This window comes from Parasteatoda tepidariorum, chromosome 2, assembly GCF_043381705.1.
Source record: "Parasteatoda tepidariorum isolate YZ-2023 chromosome 2, CAS_Ptep_4.0, whole genome shotgun sequence".
Classification (NCBI taxonomy): domain Eukaryota; kingdom Metazoa; phylum Arthropoda; class Arachnida; order Araneae; family Theridiidae; genus Parasteatoda; species Parasteatoda tepidariorum.
Genome location: NC_092205.1, coordinates 67,287,253 through 67,305,554, shown reverse-complemented (window position 1 = coordinate 67,305,554; position 18,302 = coordinate 67,287,253). Strand labels below are relative to the sequence as shown.

The window sequence follows — 18,302 nt, the reverse complement described above, 5'->3', positions numbered from 1 at the left end:
AATTTTCGTGTACTAAGTAGAAATTCCATGGTTTTCAAGGCAACATTAAAAGAATCTAAAATTTTGCCCTGTTCAATAGGGAAAATATTTTCCCTATTGAAGCTGATTCCCTTTATTTTAAAAGGTCAAGAATCCGTATCTGGGCCGGGATAGCCTGGTTGGTAGGACACTGGACCCATGTCCAAGTGGTCTTGGGTTCGATCCCCGCCGGCCGAAGACTTTCCGTGTAGTAAATGGTAACTGCTGCAAGTTAAATCTGCCGAGTCTCAAAGTCCTCCATGCTCCCATAACAAATTATACCTCTGGGGTTACTGATTCAGGAACTTTCATGTCTTCTGGATTGGTTCAAAATTATAAACCTAAAATTGGGTCGGTTGTTCAACGAGGGTTATAAAATAAAATAAAAAGAATCCAAATCTGCAACTACAAATGTATGTTTATTCGAAGAAAATACGTTTTGTATCTGATTCCGTAATTTAAAATATCATCTGCCATTATTAATTACCGTATTGGACCTATTTATGGAACGATTGGGATTTTTGTTAATACGACAAAATCCGATCTTAAATCAGGTGTTTCGTTTTTTTATTTTACGCACAATACGATTAAAAATTGGGATTAAAAATATTAATTACAAAGAAAATGTTTTGACACAATTTCAAAATAGTGAGTTTCAATAGTTGTATAATATGTCTTATTAATTTAATAATTGTAAAATTTGTATTATCCTACGGATAACCAGTCAACTTTTCATTTTGTGACATTGCTAGGTTAACTGTTAATCGGAATTAACTAAAACATAAATATTATTTTGCTTATAAAATCCTCATTTTTGCTCTAATATAAGCAAAAATCTGTTCTGAAGCGTGGAAAGAAGTTTTCCCTTTATCAAACATACACAACGCAGAGCTTGTTGTGTAATAAAACTTATCGAACCTGTTTCCTGGCTTCGGAGATCTCCTCAATATGTGTCAAATATAAACATTGAAAACGAAACAGTTAAAAGGTTCTGAATTGAAAATTGCCTTAATTAAAGATGTGGAACAAGAAATTATTTTTCCATGGTTATATTGCCGTCTGACGCAAGCAGGCTGCATTTTCAGTTTTTTATTTTTATTTTTCTTCCTAAGTGTTTAAGTATGGCACTACACAGTTAAACAATTTGTGAATATATAAATATTTTCTTGGTGATTTAGCTCTGTTTACTTAAATCTGCATCAACACGAAACTAGCAATGCGATGATAATGCCCCAATCTTAAGGCGGTAATACAGAGTAAGAATATCTGTCTTAAAAGCTTGGAGGGGGGATTTGGACTTCGCATAATATAATTAACATGTTCTTTTATTTAACTCTTCAATTGGATACCGGTTCGACTCACACGCGTGATGTCGCTTACAAGTATCCAATTAAATCTGGTTTAAATTACATTGTTAGGCATAATCACCCAATTCTAAAAAATGTTTCTTACGCCATTTTTACTTTCATATATCGTTTTAACCAAACGTAGTTGAATCTATATTGTGAAAAAACACTTTCTCTTGAAGTTTTACAGCAATGTTTTAAAGTCTAAGTAAAACGTGAAGATGCAACGTTATAACTCCTATATATATATTTTAAGAGTTTAAGGTAAAATGATAATGAAAAAGAAGCTCGCCAGAAATACGCGTTTCAGAAAATGGACTAAGTTCAAAGTGAATGATTTAGGAAATGGACAAATCATTTCAACCCGTTTCTTAAACTGCTTTTATGGCTATTGTATTTTTAAGGATTTTCTCTATTGATGATTAGTATCAAAAGAAAAACATATTAAACGGATTTTCATATCATTTCAGCTCACACGCTTTTTTCAATCCGGTACGAGGAATAAAGTAAGCTGTAAGCTAGAATTATCCAGTATATTAAAAGCAAGCACATAAGCGAAACAAGTCAACTATCAATAAAGAAACGCAGAGCTATAAGCGATAAGCAGAGAGCTGGCCGCTCTAAACTATACTCAATACTATCAATAAAGCATATTTTTCTTGCTAAATCTTGTAAAGGTAATTAGCATATTTTATGGCCGTTTTAGCCATCCGCTTAGGAGAACATGCCCGCCACTATATGGGGATTGTGTTGCTTTTTTTGCATCTATCAATTGCCATGATGAACTTAATTATGGTTGGACTAGGCATCGGGTTAGCTGTTCTATTTTCTCAACAAAAAGCTATTTTAAACAATTTCAATTACAAAAAACATACACACTTCATCATATTTTCAAGTATAATATTGATTATTATCCATTTGATTGGAGCGAAATTGTTCCACGATTGTTCCAGTGTAATAACGCGATTGCGAATTTTGAATTATGTGGTGCCTTATATTGGGGTCCTGTTTGGAGCTTTTGTTTTAACTATGGCTTTAAGTATTTCTTGTTCCGCAGCTGTACGTTCTTTACAGAAAGGCCACGAAAAGGGATTCAAAGATTTAATGGGGAAGTATGACGTGGATGGGAACGCTAGGAAAGAAATTGATATGATGCAAATTTCCAACAAGTGTTGTGGAAGTACAAGTTACCAGTAAGTACTCAAACATATTGGATTGTTGAAAATGTTTATTCTGGTTTCCCTAGTACCCAAACGGGTTTAAGGAGAATTTTCGAAATTAAATAAAACTAAATTTGCAGACAGAATAAGTTTAAGCAAATTTTAGTTTTATCAAAACATAATTATTAAAATTGATTGATTGATTGATTTGTTCATTTACGTCGCACTAGAGCTGCACAATGGGCTATTGGTGACGGTCTGGGAAACATCCCTGAGGATGATCCGAAGACATGCCATCACAATTCTGATCCTCCGCAGAGGGGATGGCACCCCCTCTTCGGTAGCCTGACGACCTGCACTCGAAGTCGAGCACTTTACGGTAGAACAGTTTAGCGAGGACCAATACCGCGCACACTGACCGCAGCCAGTGATGCTTGACTTCGGTGATCTGCTGGGAACCGTGTATTAACGATCAGTCCACTGCGGGACTTATTAAAATTGAAAATAAATAAATAATGAAACCAATTCTTCGCAAATTCATTTTGTAATCTGAATTAATATGTACGTTTCTTTTCTTCTTTTGATTAAAAAATAACCACAATCAATGCGGTTCTAAGCCATTTTATCTGTTGTACATTTTAACTAATTTATTTTTGAAGGGTATGCAAATGAATTTTTGTGTTCCGGTTTCTTACCCAATTGAATTTTCAATTGGACATCTAATTAAAACCAAAGAGGTGTATTCTTTAACACTTTTTGATCCCGCACTGTGTGAAGAAACGGTTCTCAGTGGAGCACAGAAGTAAACTGGATGCTGTCAATAAGCGAGTGGGTGACCACTTTGATCAGCCTGCGTAGGAACCGAGGGCACGTGGTATCGATCCTTATTAAATGGTGCTACCGTAAAGTGCTCAACTTCGCGCGTAGGATATCGGGCTACCAAAGCTGGGAAGCCATCCCCTCCGCTGAGGATCAAAATTGTGATGGCATGTCTATGAACATCCTTAGGGATGTTTCCCAGACCAATAGCCCCCTGTGTAGCGCTAGTGTGACGTAAATAAAGTACCTACCTACTTAATAGTTTTAGGTAAAGAATAGGTTTTCAGTTCAACAAAATGTACATATTCTTGCGCATTTCTTTGCAGATTTACAGTTCGGAAGAAAAATTTTCAGTAAAAAAAATAGGGTGCTTTTACATTTCGCTATTTCCAATTTCGGCTGTTTTATCTATTTATTTAAAAAAAGGGGTGAAAACTGTTGAATTTACTTGCATTTTGTAAGGTGCATTGGCGACTTTATCGCCTACTCTGGGGAAATGGATAAGTACCAAAAATTGTGTAGTACTCTTTTATTTACTGATTTTCTCGAGAAAAGAAAGATTTGGCTTGTTTCTTTTTTCCTCTGCTTGTTAAACATATACAAGCTGAGGGACTTCGGTGAATAAAATATAAATTTAACATTATATTGTTTTGATTTTTGTTATTTTTGTCTCATAAAAATTTGTTTTTTTTTTTATGCAATTATATAATAAATTTATTTGAAAGCATTGGGTTGAGACTCGTTAGTATCAACTTTCGCTCCATTTAATTTAATTATAGTGAATTATGTTTTTATACCATTTATGAACATAATTATTGCGAATTATATAGTCTGTCTAAGCTGAGAACTCTTCCCGCCACAAAGTGTGGGGCTGTCTGGTGCTATGGAAACAAGAATGGCGCATTTTAAGGAGGGTACCTTCACTCTAGGACTAACACAATAGAAGGAAGAAAGAGATTCCCAATCTCTCGCCGACAAGAGCCGAAAACAATCCAAAACAGTGACCTCGCATCCCTACTTGAAATAGTCATACCTCGTTACCATAGTTACCGCCACAGGTTCAGACGGATGCCTGGAGTTTTTATTTTAGACAAACTATAGTTTTATACTATTTGTGTCTTATTTTTCGTGTTTGAGTATGTAAGAATTCTTCAAATTTTAAGGCATTTTAATGCACTTTTTTATAGTTTTATTGAGATACCCATGTTTGAATCTTGCCTTTTTAGAGATTGGATCGAGATATCATGGCATTCCGATGAATACATTCGCCCAGAGTTACAGTCCATGAAAGGTAGAGGCGTTCCATTCACCTGCTGCGATCCTGCATACACGGGACCCTGTCTTCACGATTCTGGTGAACACAAGCGTCCAGGATATAACACTGTAGAAAAGGGTCAAGCGTTCTATTCCAGCGGTTGTAGCGAAATCGCCTCTGCAACTTTGCGATTGATGCTATCGAATCTTGCTATATGGATTCTTCTTCCTGCTTGGTTAGAAGTAGTGGCCATGGTTGTAGCCAAGTATCTGCATAGTTCTGCTCAAAATGCTATGGACTCTGGTGACGAGAGCGGTAAAGGGTTTGGCTTTCTGATGGATAGTTGCCCAATCTCTTGTCTGAGCTTTTTGGATTGCGATATTTATGGAATGCAGATGAAGCAGAAGTTGGCCACGACAGCTAAAACTAAGGTTAAGAAGGCAAAGAAAAAGAAAAAAACTAAGAAGTGAAATTTCGCTCCAACTGAGGGACTAGGACGTTATTTCAGAGCGATCATTAAGAAAAAATTAACGCAATTAAAGAAATTAGCTAAAATTTGTTTTCATTGAATAACAATAATTACAGCGTTTAATATTACAGAAATAAACGTTGATAAACTTTTTCTTCTCTTAAAACATGTACTTTTTTCTTTGTACCTTTAATCAATACAAAAATATTTTTAGCGCTAATCTTTAGTTCATAGTGTGCATTTTTGTTGATTGGTTAATATTAAAGTTGGACGATTGTCTTTTGTAAGTACATACATTCATTTTTCAACAACTTTTTAATATTATTTTGTATATAATTTTATTTTAAGCAAATATAAAATGTTACTTATGAAATACATAATACTGGAAGTTTCATATAGATGATTCCTCTCTTCAGACTTTAAAATATATATATTTAAAACTATGATGCATCCAAAGATAAGCATTTGAAAATTTGCCCAGAACTACTGAGTTTCATAAAATGCTGGCAGTGATGAATAGAGTTCTATTGCCATGGCCCATCTGGATTCTAGAATTGGGTACTGATTCGGTGACTTGTATCATTATTTTGTAATTGATTCGAATCTGTTAATTCGATAATTCGAAACACAGTTATTTTTCAGAGCAACGATAAATCATTAAAATTCTGGTTGCTTCAATTTAGAATTAATTTTATTTGAAATCAATACAACATTTCAGTTTTTGTTGTAATTAGGCGAACTTTTCATGCACATACTGTTCATGTACGTAATACGCATGTTCATGTTCAGGTACGTACTATTCATGTACCTACTACGCATATTTATTTCATTTTAACAGTCGACCCAATTCTTAGTTTACGACTATCAATGTTCAACTACGTAGCCTTGTAATTTTGAACTAATTCCAGAGACAAGGGGAATCAAGCATTGGGACAAACTAGTTTTAGTGAAAGACTTTTTGATAGAACTAGCCCTCATTTCCCTTACATGGGGAGGAAAACCACGAAAGCCTCACACGGCTAACTAGACGGCAAGATATTCTAATCCATGATTTCGTTCACAACTGAGGATATTTTACGTCAGCATTGTGCTCCGGGAGCAAAATTCGTACCAACCAACCATCGTTCGGACTCGAACAGGGCTACCTTATTGTGAGGCAAACGCTCTTTTCTCTGAGCCAACGCGGCTGTATCACTCATGTTTATAGTTTTTGCACTTTTATTTAAAAAAAAAAAAAACAACGTTCGGAATATGATGACTTATTTATGGTAACATTGTTTTCTATTAATCCGCTTGTAATAAATACTGAGCCAATAAACTGATAAATGTTTAAAATAAACTGATAAAACCAGTAAACTGATAAATGAATAAACTGATAAAAATCAAGGACAAAATGGATCAGTACATTTATTCGAATTATAGATTCGAAATAACTAGTTCAATCTACATATTCAAATCATTGCCAAAACGATGATTGAGATGAATCACCATAGGTGATTAAAATTTTTCATCCAAGTATATTATCCTACTATCCAACTCTACGATGGTATTACTCTATTATGGTACTATCCAATACTACTGTAAAGTACAAACCCCATAAAAGATTCACTTTCGTCATGGCCACGTAACCCAAATATATTTATTATTACTTTATTTAAATTCTCCTCAATCTTTTTTAATAACAGAGTTTGAATATTACCATTTGTATTTGGCGCAGTTTAGCCCCTTCCAGCTCTAGTGTCATTGAACTAAACTTATAACCAACCAACCATGAAGTGAAAATTATTAAACTTCTTCCTATTCATGCGAATTTTACGAATAATTAAAATGTCTAATTTTTTTAAGGTAAGTTGAAAATTTAAAAATATCTCGTTAAAATGGCGAATATAACTTAAAGACCTATGCAGAGGCATATTTATAGGAGTCATTACTTTTAATAATTAATGAATGAAGCACAATTGAGGAAGGTATAGTTAATATTTTAATTTAGTTCCGTTGTTAACTCTGTAATGCAATAAATTGTTGAATATTTTATTTCATTTGCATTAAAAAAATGTTTATCTCATTTTCTTTTGATGGTAAGGTAAATTGTTGACGAAGTTGGAGTGAAGAGTAAGCTAAGTAAGCATTAAAAAAGGTGAGTATGCATGCAATTCTTTCTAACTAGGTGTGAGAAATGTTACGCTTTTCCAAGCGAAATCCAAGCCAAGAAGTGTGACTAATGGATGGTAGTTGGAAGATACCTGCTCTCTTTATGTCAAGGTTGTTATTTTAAAAGTCACAAAAGTGTAGAAGAGAATCTCAGGTGGTTCTTTGCTCGCCAAACACCCATTTGGCGGTAAGCCGATCTGTCACGTAAGCGGTATTTAAAGATCTTTCATGAATCTCAGGGAATTCTTGTTGGCGAACAATAAACGCTCTGTAATTCTTGAAGACATTTTGTGTAATATTCAAGTGTGATATTGATTCGGTTCCAGCTTGACTAAAGTTCCACTTTTATGTGTTGGCTTGTTTTAAAGAATGTCTTTACGTAATAGCATTCCTTAAGAGAAATTCATTTGCTGCAGATTTGTTTGATGCTGAGTTTGGTAAAATGAATTATATAGTGATTCAAATCAAACGAATTAGTTTAAGTAATCGAATCTTTAATTTAAGTGACTCTTAGTGTAATATTGATTTGCTTCCAATTCTTTTGATTCAATTGATTTGGTTCCAGTCTGACAAAAGTTCCATTTTAATAGGTTGGCTTGTTTTAAAGAATGTCTTTACGTAATAGCATTCCTTAAGAGAAATTCATTTGCTGCAGATTTGTTTGATGTTTAAGTTTGGTAGAATGAATCATATAGTTATTCAAATCAAACGAATTAGTTTACGTAATCGAATCTTTAATTTAAGTGACACTTAGTGTAATATTGATTTGGTTCCAATTCTTTTGATTCAATTGATTTGGTTCCAGCTTGACAAAAGTTCCACTTTTATGTGTTGGCTTGTTTTAAAGAATGTCTTTACGTAATAGCATTCCTTAAGAGAAATTCATTCGCAGTAGATTTGTTTGATGCTAGAGTTTGGTAAAATGAATTATATAGTGATTCAAATCAAACGAATTAGTTTACATAATCGAATATTTAATTTAAGTGACATTTACAGAAAAAATAATCAAATTAAACAACCATATTTCAACTTAACATATTTCAATTAAGAGATCATGCTCTTTAGCATTACCCGCTTTGTTATGATATTTAGATTTTTTTTGAATGAAATGGCGCGAAATTAGCTATTAATCTAAGTTATTAATTTTTAATGTGATTACCATTTTTACATAATTTCATATCAAAATATTGTTACTTATCTAAATATAATGCTTTGCAGAACGCATATGTCTTTGTTTCACCGAAATGAATTTAAAAAAAAGAATGAATTGAATTACAAGTTTTTATCTTTTTGAAAAAGTAAGACTGTAAATTATTACAATTTTGTCGTCGTTCGTTGCTAATGACACTTGGACAAGCCAAAATTGCCAGCCATTGGCGTTGCGAATTAAGTCGGAAATGTGCGCCTTTCGTTTAACAGGAGAGCACCGCTAGGGTGAAGTATGTCTTGGCTCAGAATAGCACGGATAGATAGCAGCACCACTCAGTCGTGAGGTCACTTCCTCAATTTAGGCATAAATCTGAAGGGGAACGGAATTTTCTCCAGATCTTTGTACCCATGGTCAGACAGACCACAGGACTTTGGATTCCACAGAGTTTACGAGCATGTATATCGCATGTAATCGGTGGGTTTTAGTGGAGTAGATGATCGAACCCCAGTCTCCAGAGACCGATTCTCTAACCACTGGGCTAATACTGCTCTGATTTTGGCGTTTAAGGGGTTAATTGTTGTGGCGCTGTAGCAGACTTAAAAAGAGTTTATTGTAGAAGCCAACAAAATGTATAATATTGCATATTCGAGAAAATTTCTTCGCATGATAAATCTATAAACGTAACATTATTTATTTTATTGATATCAGTTTATTTAAATCAATTTATTGAAACCAAGGATTCGGATTCTTTAATCTAAGTTTTGTTGGTTCCGTTTGCTAACGGTATGAATGATTGGATAAAATCCATTTATCCAAAAAAACGTATTTGAATCACGAAAGTGACTAACCTTTTAGCTTGATATTAGCTTCATATTGTAAATTTATGACAAGTATAATTATTTCTTGACTGATATTAGTTTATTTGAATCAATTTATTGAAACCAAGGATTCGGATTCTTTAATCTGAATAAACTTTGTTGGTTTTTTTCGCTAAAGGTTTGAATGATTCGATAAAATTCATTTATCCGAAAAAGTATATTTGATTTGATTCGAATCACTAAAGTGACTGACCATTAGCTTGACTAAAACGATTTAGTTTTTTTTTTCCTAGCTAAGGATACGTTTTGTAAGACGTTTTGTAGACTTTTGTCAAACTAATGGCTGAATGAAGTAATTGTTAGCCTCATATCTAAGGTAAAAAAAAACTTTTTGTTCTTAAATAAATAATCTTGCTACAATAAGAACTTGTTCTTCCTATTCTCTTCAGAAATTTATAGAGGGAGTTGCTTAAAAATCTAGTTCAGTTCTATTGCAGTATTATACGGAATCTTTTGTTCATACAGAAGACAATAAATAATGCATATTTGCGTGCGTTTCTTTCTAAAATACAATGCAAGAGATATTTTTTTCTTTACTTTTATATGAAATATCGATCTCTAGAAACGTTTAAATTTTTGCGATAAAAAAAGTTATTATTCATACATTTATTTCATAAATTATGTATAATAGTTAGAGTCAAATTTACCTGCTAGTGAAAGAATTTGTAGATTTCGCATGCAGCACAAATGTTTTATTCCATAGTCTCTAATTTGAGTACACCAACGTAGGTATAGAGTACATAGGTTGTTCATTGTTGATAAGTATCCAATTCCTACGTCTGTTATATGTACACATCTGAAAATAAAATGAAAATGAACTCAGATAAATTTATAACGAACAATTTAAATACAAAGTATTATCGTCGTCTCCATCGTGAATTTTTCTTTAAATCCTTCAGGACCAGCAGAATGACGAATAAGCGCTTCCCCAGGCCTGCATACTCCGAAAGTTTACGTATTAGAGAGTACGTAGTACACGCAAAGGTGACCAGATTTCTAAATCAGGATCTGAGGAGAAATCAGCGAGACGTCCTCAAAAAATTTTGGGATTCGAGGATATCCATTTATTTATAGAAAATATTAATTTATGTTTGCCAAAAAGTTTTCTTTTTTTAAAAAAAATAATAACTTAGATGCAGAACCATCTTTACCAAGCTTGCGATTACCAAGTAGTTTTAATACATCATTCGCTCTTCTGCATTTGTTTAACACTTGTAAAATAAAGTTCATGATTATTTTATTTTTTGCTGAAATTATTTAAAGGCGAATATGGAGTTTCCATAAGTCAGTTTTAGCATGATGCATTTTTTGCTTTTCGATAGCATTTTCCGTACGACAAAATTATCTTGTTTTATAAAACATGCTCATTTCTGATTTTTCTCTTTTTTTGTTGTTGATATTTCGCTGCATATAAAAAGAAATGGGACAATACGAGGACATTTGAGACAGAGAGCAAGATTTGTAACAATATTCTGTCCACAAAGAGTTTGAAAGTTTTTTTGAGAACAACTTATTAAATTCGAGAACTGTCCTCAAGATTTGAGGACGTCTTGTCACCTTAGTATGCATACTAATACGAGAAGTAATACGAGAGTATCATATTGACATCACGTCCGTGCATGATATGATTATTATTTATTGTCACTAAAAAACGCATAGCGCGGAATTGCTCAATGACTTTATAAAAGGTAAAATAATAGAAAAAAAAAGAAAATTATTCAAAACTGCGAAACCGTATGTAATGTATCGATTTTCTTCTATCTGTCTTTAAAGAAATAAAACCCAAATATCGGTTTCTCATTTGGCTGAATCTCTTCAATTCTTTTCTATCGCCAAAAAATAGATCGTTCTCATACCCGCGTATTTACGAGAATCGGATTTAAAATTGTACATTCTAGGAAGTATTACTCTCTTGAGGTATTTAAGTACGAAGCATTTCGATCGGAAACAAATAAACTGGACTCGAAAGAGTGGAGAAAACCTTTTCAAGAGCACAGAAACAAAGCGATATTGGAAGATTTCTCAAGAGGGTAATATTTAGAAGTTTTGTTAATTTCCCTGGATGTGATTTCGAAGTTTTAAGATCTTGTACTGGAATTCGAAGAATAATTCGAAAAAGTTTTCCTTTCTTCCGAATTCAAATGACAATTAGAGTGAATCATTTTCCCATTTGCTTATTAGAAATACCTTCTTTAGAACACTTAAGCTTTGTGATTAGATCGTAAAGTTAAATGTTCTTTTGCAGAAAAATTAAATTTGCTTTTATGCTTTTTACAAACTTGGATGTTTAGTGTTATCCTTTATAATATTAAAATGATTAAAAAATTAAATCAATGAAGTCTGTTTTATTGATAATTGAACTTTCAAGAGATGGACGAAAAGTAAAATAACTCGTTGTTTGTATTTTTTCGTATCAATCAGTTATTTGGAGCGTGAGGCTTATGGAGCATTCTCACTGTAAGTAATTCGCATATGCGAACGCATGTCCACGCAATTCGCGCATGCGTGAGCAGTTCATCTTATATGTAATTTCTAAACATTCGCTCTCCAGTTTTGAGCAATCGCAAGGGACTACTTCTATAGTTCTCCACCAATCACCATCGACTGGAACGTGGTTTAGAAAAAGATCATGAGTCCGATTTTGGTACAGATCGCTCTCAATGAGAATGAAATAAAAAACGAGACAAAATTATTATTTTCTTTCTTTATTCATTTGTACAAGTTGTAAGCCCGTTCTTCGTACGAGATGAAAAAAAATGAAAAAAATTCAATAAATCGTTATCTATCAACACCACGAAATCACTCACAAACCTGAAAGACACATACCGACAGAATTTATCAAAATTTTCCATTAGTTTAATCAATAACTTTAATTTTATTTTATTAGTTCGTGTGAGTTTCAATTATTTAAGTTTATTTAGACACTCCTCAAAAGCGTAGATATAAATATAAGAAACACGCAGTTCCATATACCTTTAAAAATGCGAATTCAATGATGTCATGATAATACATAGCGAAATTATTAACGTTGATTCTAGGTATGATAACCTAACAAAGGAAACCAAAGATAAATAATTCATAAAGGATGAGGAATAAAACTAATATTTGATAAATTAGAGCTGCAAGTTAGTAAATGACTCATATAAAATATTTAGCAAATCCTATTAAATTTTTTTTGAAGTTATACTTCGTATGCGACTTCCAACAAGGTTGCTTCAAACGTTTAACACTACATTTTTATTGGCCGGGAAATGACGTGGTAGGATAAAGTTTTCCCTCATTCATTTCCATATTGTTTTGGTTAAATATTTTAGTTTGATTAAATACACATATAATTTAATAGGGTAATATTTTTTATTTTCAAATGTAGTGGATAACAATTGTAAAAAATGAGTGAAAATAATCCCACGGACAATGCGACGGATTTCAGGTTATGTCAAGGTACGTCTCTTGTGAATATCAATTGATTGTTAGGTTTTCTCTTTTCGAATTGCCATTTATATTTCACCAAATGCAGCCATGAGGGATATTATATTATTTATTGCAAAATCTTTATTGCCACTATCCACTGCAGGTTCACAAGCTCTGGCATGAAGAAATTGATTATTGTGAGCGGCCTGTGATCCTTGCAGGAGATTTTAATGTGAATTTCTAATTACCTGAAGCTGAAACATTATTAATTTTCCTTAAAGACAAATTTGGATTGGAAATGATAAATGGTAGAAATGATCCAACAACCAATGAGATAACTACCATTGATGCAGTTTTTGCAAGAAATATTGAAAAAATAGAACTCAAACATTTCGTATCTTACTTTAGTTATCATAATCCCATTGCAAATGTTATAGATTTGGATACTTCTCCACTCGAAAATGATAATTAAAAGATGCGATCAATTGTGAATTGTAAGCATTGTTAATAAAGTTTGTCTTAAAGAAACAATATGATTACACTAAAAATCAATTTCTACCCCTTCTTATTTTCATTTCCACATTACGAAGTTTAACTTCTTAAGCGCGGAGGGACTCCACGCACTATTTTTTCTCTCGTTGTAATGTAGCGCGCGAACTAGTGTTTAGATTGGGAGTTATAAAGTTGAGGGTTAGATCCGCCGTGTCTTTAAACGTATGTATACCGAATTTGGTGCAAATCGATTCTGAGTTGAGTTAGAGAAGGACAGCGCAAAGATACTCCAAAGTTTCGGAGGAATTCCAACCAGCTACATCCACATTTTGGAAGGTTTGGTGGAAGGACCCTTCGGTCACGGAGGCAGACTTTATAATGTGTTAGTAAAAACAAACGTCTTACTTTGCTTTCGCTGCATAGTAATGCAGAGCACAAGTTACTTTAACCATACTATTCATACTTATACAAACAGATCCAGGTGATTACTCGGGCGCTAACTTACAATCGAACGGCCTTTGGCGACTCTCTCTCTTTTTTTTTTAGATTTTCGTCTTGGCTGTAGTTAGTCGCAATTACACGGCAAGCTTTTAGTTCCTATAAAATTTGCTACCTGAACTAAAAAAAAAAGGCTAGAATCATGTTTTTCTTTAGTTAAAAAAAATTCTAGAGAGAGTTAAAAGCCGCTGGATAGGAAAATTGCTATCAGGACACTGCCAGAGAAGGTCGTAGGTTTGTACCACAAAGTCACTTAAGAACTTCAATGCTTTTGAATGAGTAGTATAAAGTGCTTAATAGACCACTAGAATGGGGATGAGCGTCTTATGTATTTGTTTCGTTTTCTCTTTAAATGTTTGTATTGGGTTTTGTTGTTATTCGAAGTTAGGAAAAAAGTTCAACCGATTCTGTTATGTATATAACAAGTCCTCATTGGGGACGAACAAGTACTCTTCAAAACCGGTTTTTGTTTACATTTTGGACAAAGTTGAGTCAAATGTTTACGTTTTGGCTACAAGCTCAGTCAACAGTTAACTTCGCTACTTCACAAAATGAAAAGTTGACTTGTTTATTGAAGTAAGGCAAATTTCAATGATAGCTTAGGAAACCAATTAAAAAGAGATGCATGCCGAGATTAAAAGAATTACTAATCAATATTCGCATTTAAATATCTAAGATCTAATAAGATCTTTATACTTTTGAAGCGATGACCTGAATCTTGATTTATTTCTTTGAGATCTGTGTAAGAGAATTAAGGTAAGGTGAAAAAGATTAAATCTACTATTACTGCACACTCTGTTATAGTACACTTGGTCTTGATCTTACATTCTTAATTGTGCTATGTTCATTTAAAATGTAGTGTTGATTGTGTTATGCTAGGAGTAAGTAGAAATAACGCTCGCTGAAAGTAAATAAATAAAAATAATGAAAGTAAACGTTGTAGGAGAGAAATAGCTACGAAGTATTTTGTCATAAATAGTCCTTTTAAAATCTGGAAGGAAAAAAAAAGAACTATAAAACTATCACACTTTAGTGTTTAAATGAGGAAAAATATCTTATCAAAGCCAAACGAATTATTATCAGGGCCGATCAAAACGAAAAAGCTTTGAAGTTCTTAATGATTCAACGCAATTTTTTTGTTTCTTTGTTAAGGTATCCGATTGGATAAAAATCGATGTAGACTGGAAGCGATAATGTGGACTGAAAACGACCCTCCCCCCAAAAAATAAGTTCTAATAAATAATAAGTTCTTTGTAAGAATGAATGTTAGAATTTCTAATTATTTTATTCATATAAAAAGACTTGTTCTCGTATTTTTTGGCAATTGCATACTTTAAATGCAATTTCTGAATAACGTTGATTTTATGAAAGATTACAAAACATAACGAAAAAGCTTATAATGGAAACCCTTAAAACATAACGAAAAAACTTATAATAGAAACCCTTAAAACATAACAAAAAACTTATAATAGGAACCATTAAAGCATTGTATGCAGATTTTCTATAATGTGAGCTATGTTTTAAACTAAGAGCTAAGGTCTAAGTGTTAAATTTTTATTTTCATCATGGAATAAGTAAGAATGTTTAGAATTTTTCTGTAAAAATTCAATATTGGGCAATATATTTAGTTCTGTTCCATCGTTTATTTGAATTTTTTTTTAAAGATTTAAATTCAAAACACAAGTATATCATTGATAAAGAAAAAAAATATTTTGCAATTTATGCATTACGATTTGTTGTAGAATCAATAGCGTGTAGAATAGCGTTGTAGAATAAATAATTTTTATTCTCAAATATACCTTTATTTTGAAAAGAAATTTTAGAGATTTTCAAAGTTTTCTTTAAATTTATAATTTTAGATCCTTGCTTAAAAAAATTAAATTAAAATTTTAAATAACTCTGTTTTTAAAAAAAATTCTGTCGAACGCAGTAGGATATTTCAATGTGCGGCCCATAATGTGCAAATTTTTTTACATTATAAAAAAATATTAAGGGTGATCGATACAGGTTTCCTCGTTTTATCAGAGGTATATTGGAAGGTTACACATTTCAATTCCAGAAGGTTTCAAAACTATAGATCTAATAATAACTTTTGATATAATGGTAAATCGTTTTAAGTATTAAAATGCAATTTATATGATTTAAGTCATCTGTTACTTTAAGTTGGTAACTAATTCTGCAATTTGCTGTAAAAAATGCCAGTATTGCTAGTGAAATGGTTGCTACATTTTCTTTAAACAAAGAATTTATTTCATACTTTATGACCTAGTTTATAATCAGCCGTAGAGTATTAAAAGGCAGATTATTGCTTAAAATATTTTAATGATCCAATCACACAAATATGTAACTTAAAAAAGGCTCGTTACATATTTTATTGTGGTCAAATTTGTAATCTACTACATAAAAAAAGATTTCATCCACAAATTGTTTTTAACTTTTTCAAATAACATTTTATTTTTCAAATATCTTTTATTATCAAGAGGATATCACTTTAAATCTAAGGATTGTTTGAGTTAAGACAATATCCTTTCTTAGATGGAAAAGTGCTATAAAAATGACATACCACACTCTAAATCTTCTTTCTTAAATCCATACCGCCCTTTTTCGTTTATCTGAACTATATCGATTTAGAGAACATCGAATCATCATTACTACAACCAGGAGAAAGTTCGAAATGAATTTTTTTCCATTGTAAGGAAAGTTCTTTTGGGATTCTTTAAAATCGATTCTTTAGTGGATAAAAAGGGTAGAGTTACCCTGGATATGCTTCGCATTTGGCTCTCCAGGTAAATGATCTCAACTCACGAATAGAGCTGCACGTGTAAGCCATGCGTGAATACCTGCACATTGATTTTTTTTTTAATGTTCTGGAGAAGATACTTAGGAGGCACTTTCTTTGGAGATATTGAAGAATTCAACAGAGAGATATTTTGCCGCAAACTTTAATGCGATTTACATAAAAGCTAAACTGCTTTTAGTTGTTCTTTTTGTTTTTAATTCGATGATCTTTGGTACGAACTATGGACCTTATTTTCGACATGATTCAGTAAAAGGTTATTTGTGTAAATGCATCTCGTCGGTTTTTAAATTTGGACACTGTTCGAAATACACGTATATGTTGCATTTGGCTCGCCGGGTATATGATCCCAACTCAGGAATAGAGATGCCCATGTAAGCCATGAATGAATACCTGCGCATTGATTTTTTCTAATGTTCCACTTTCATTGAACATTGGTTTTTTTAATTGCACTTTCTTCGGAGAAGTTGGGGAATTCAGCAGAGAAATATTTTGACGCTAATCTTAAGGCGATTAACATAATGCTGAACTGCTTCTTAGTTGTTCTTTCAATTTTTAATTCTGTGACTTTTGGTGCGAACTTTGGATCTTATTTTCGACATGATTCAGTAAAAGGTGATTTGTGATAAATGCATCTCGTCGGTTTTTAAACCTGGACGCAGTTCGAAATGCACGTTTATGAAAATGGACACAATTGCATTTGGCTTGCCAGGTATATGATTCCAACTAAGGAATAGAGCTGACCATGTAAGCCATAGTGAATACCTGCGCATTGATTTTTTCTAATGTTTCATTTTCATTGAACATTGGTTTTTTTAATGACATTTTCCTTGGAGAAGTTGGGAAATTCAGCAGAGAAATATTTAGACTCTAACCTTAATGCGATTTACATAATGCTGAACTGCTTCTTACTTGTTTTTTCAATTTTTAATTCTGTGATCTTTGGTGTGGACTATGGATCTTACTTTCGACATGATTCAGTAAAAGGTTATTTGTGTAAATGCATCTCGTCGGTTTTTAAATCTGGACACAGTTCGAAATGCACGCTTATGAAAATGGACACAGTTGCATTTGGCTCGCCAGGTATATGATCCCAACTCAGAAATAGAGCTGTCCATGTAAGCTATGAATGAATACCTGCGCATTGATTTTTTCTAATGTTTCATTTTCATTGAAGATTGGTTTTTTTAATGGCACTTTCTTTGGAGATGTTGATGAATTCAGCAGATAAATATTTAGAGGCTAACCTTAATGCGATTTACATAATGCTGAACTGCTTCTTAGTTGTTCTTTTAATTTTTAATTCTGCGATCTTTGGTGGGGACTATGGGCCTTATTTTTGACATAACTCAGTAAAAAATGATTGGTAGTAAATAATGAGTGCATATTGTCGGTGAGTTTTTAAAGCTGGTCACAGCTCGAAATGTATGTTTATGAAAATGGACACAGCTCAAAATACGCGTTTACGAAAATGGACACAGCAAAAAATCTGCCTTTTCAGTTTTCACCTAAAATTAAATAACTGAACGAGGAATTACGTGCTTACTTTTCCTTAATTATTTAAACACTAAGCATTATAAGGTAGTTTGTATCTTCAAGTCGTAACGGCTAAGGACTCTTGCCTCCCACAGCGATGAACATGTTCGAATCCCAGTTTTAGCTGGTCGATACGAATTCTGCATCTGTCACGCACCGACCACAGTGATGACGTAAAATATCCTCATTGTTAGATGGATCATGGGTTAAAGTCCCCTTGTTGTCAAGCTAACCGTGGGAGGTTTTGTGGTTTTCCTCTCCATGTAACGCAACGAATTGGTTCCATTAAAAATACCCCCACGAGGACTAGTTTCTCTTAATA

At 32.9% G+C, this 18,302-nt stretch overlaps 2 protein-coding genes across 2 annotated transcripts in view; one reads left to right on the top strand and one right to left on the bottom strand.

Moving 5' to 3' along the window:
• Positions 1-18,302, bottom strand: part of LOC107452733 (F-box/LRR-repeat protein 16-like) — a 72,285-nt gene that overhangs the window by 3,096 nt on the left and 50,887 nt on the right. Inside the window, exon 3 of the mRNA XM_071177686.1 lies at positions 9,894-10,042. Within this exon, the coding sequence (XP_071033787.1) occupies positions 9,894-10,042 (149 nt within the window). The remainder of the gene's footprint in view (positions 1-9,893; positions 10,043-18,302) is intronic.
• LOC107452736 (photoreceptor outer segment membrane glycoprotein 2-like) lies at positions 1,909-5,287 on the top strand. The gene is made up of 2 exons (XM_043057175.2): positions 1,909-2,557; positions 4,570-5,287. Exons 1-2 carry the CDS (start codon positions 2,058-2,060, stop codon positions 5,066-5,068), a joined length of 999 nt encoding a protein of 332 aa, XP_042913109.1. The 5' UTR covers positions 1,909-2,057; the 3' UTR covers positions 5,069-5,287.

Coding starts and splice junctions, on each gene's coding strand:
- LOC107452736 (XM_043057175.2), top strand. CDS start 2,058: ATGGCCGTTTTAGCCATCCGCTTAGGAGAACATGCCCGCCACTATATG. Junction 2,558..4,569: donor TGTGGAAGTACAAGTTACCA/GTAAGTACTCAA, acceptor TTGCCTTTTTAG/AGATTGGATCGAGATATCAT.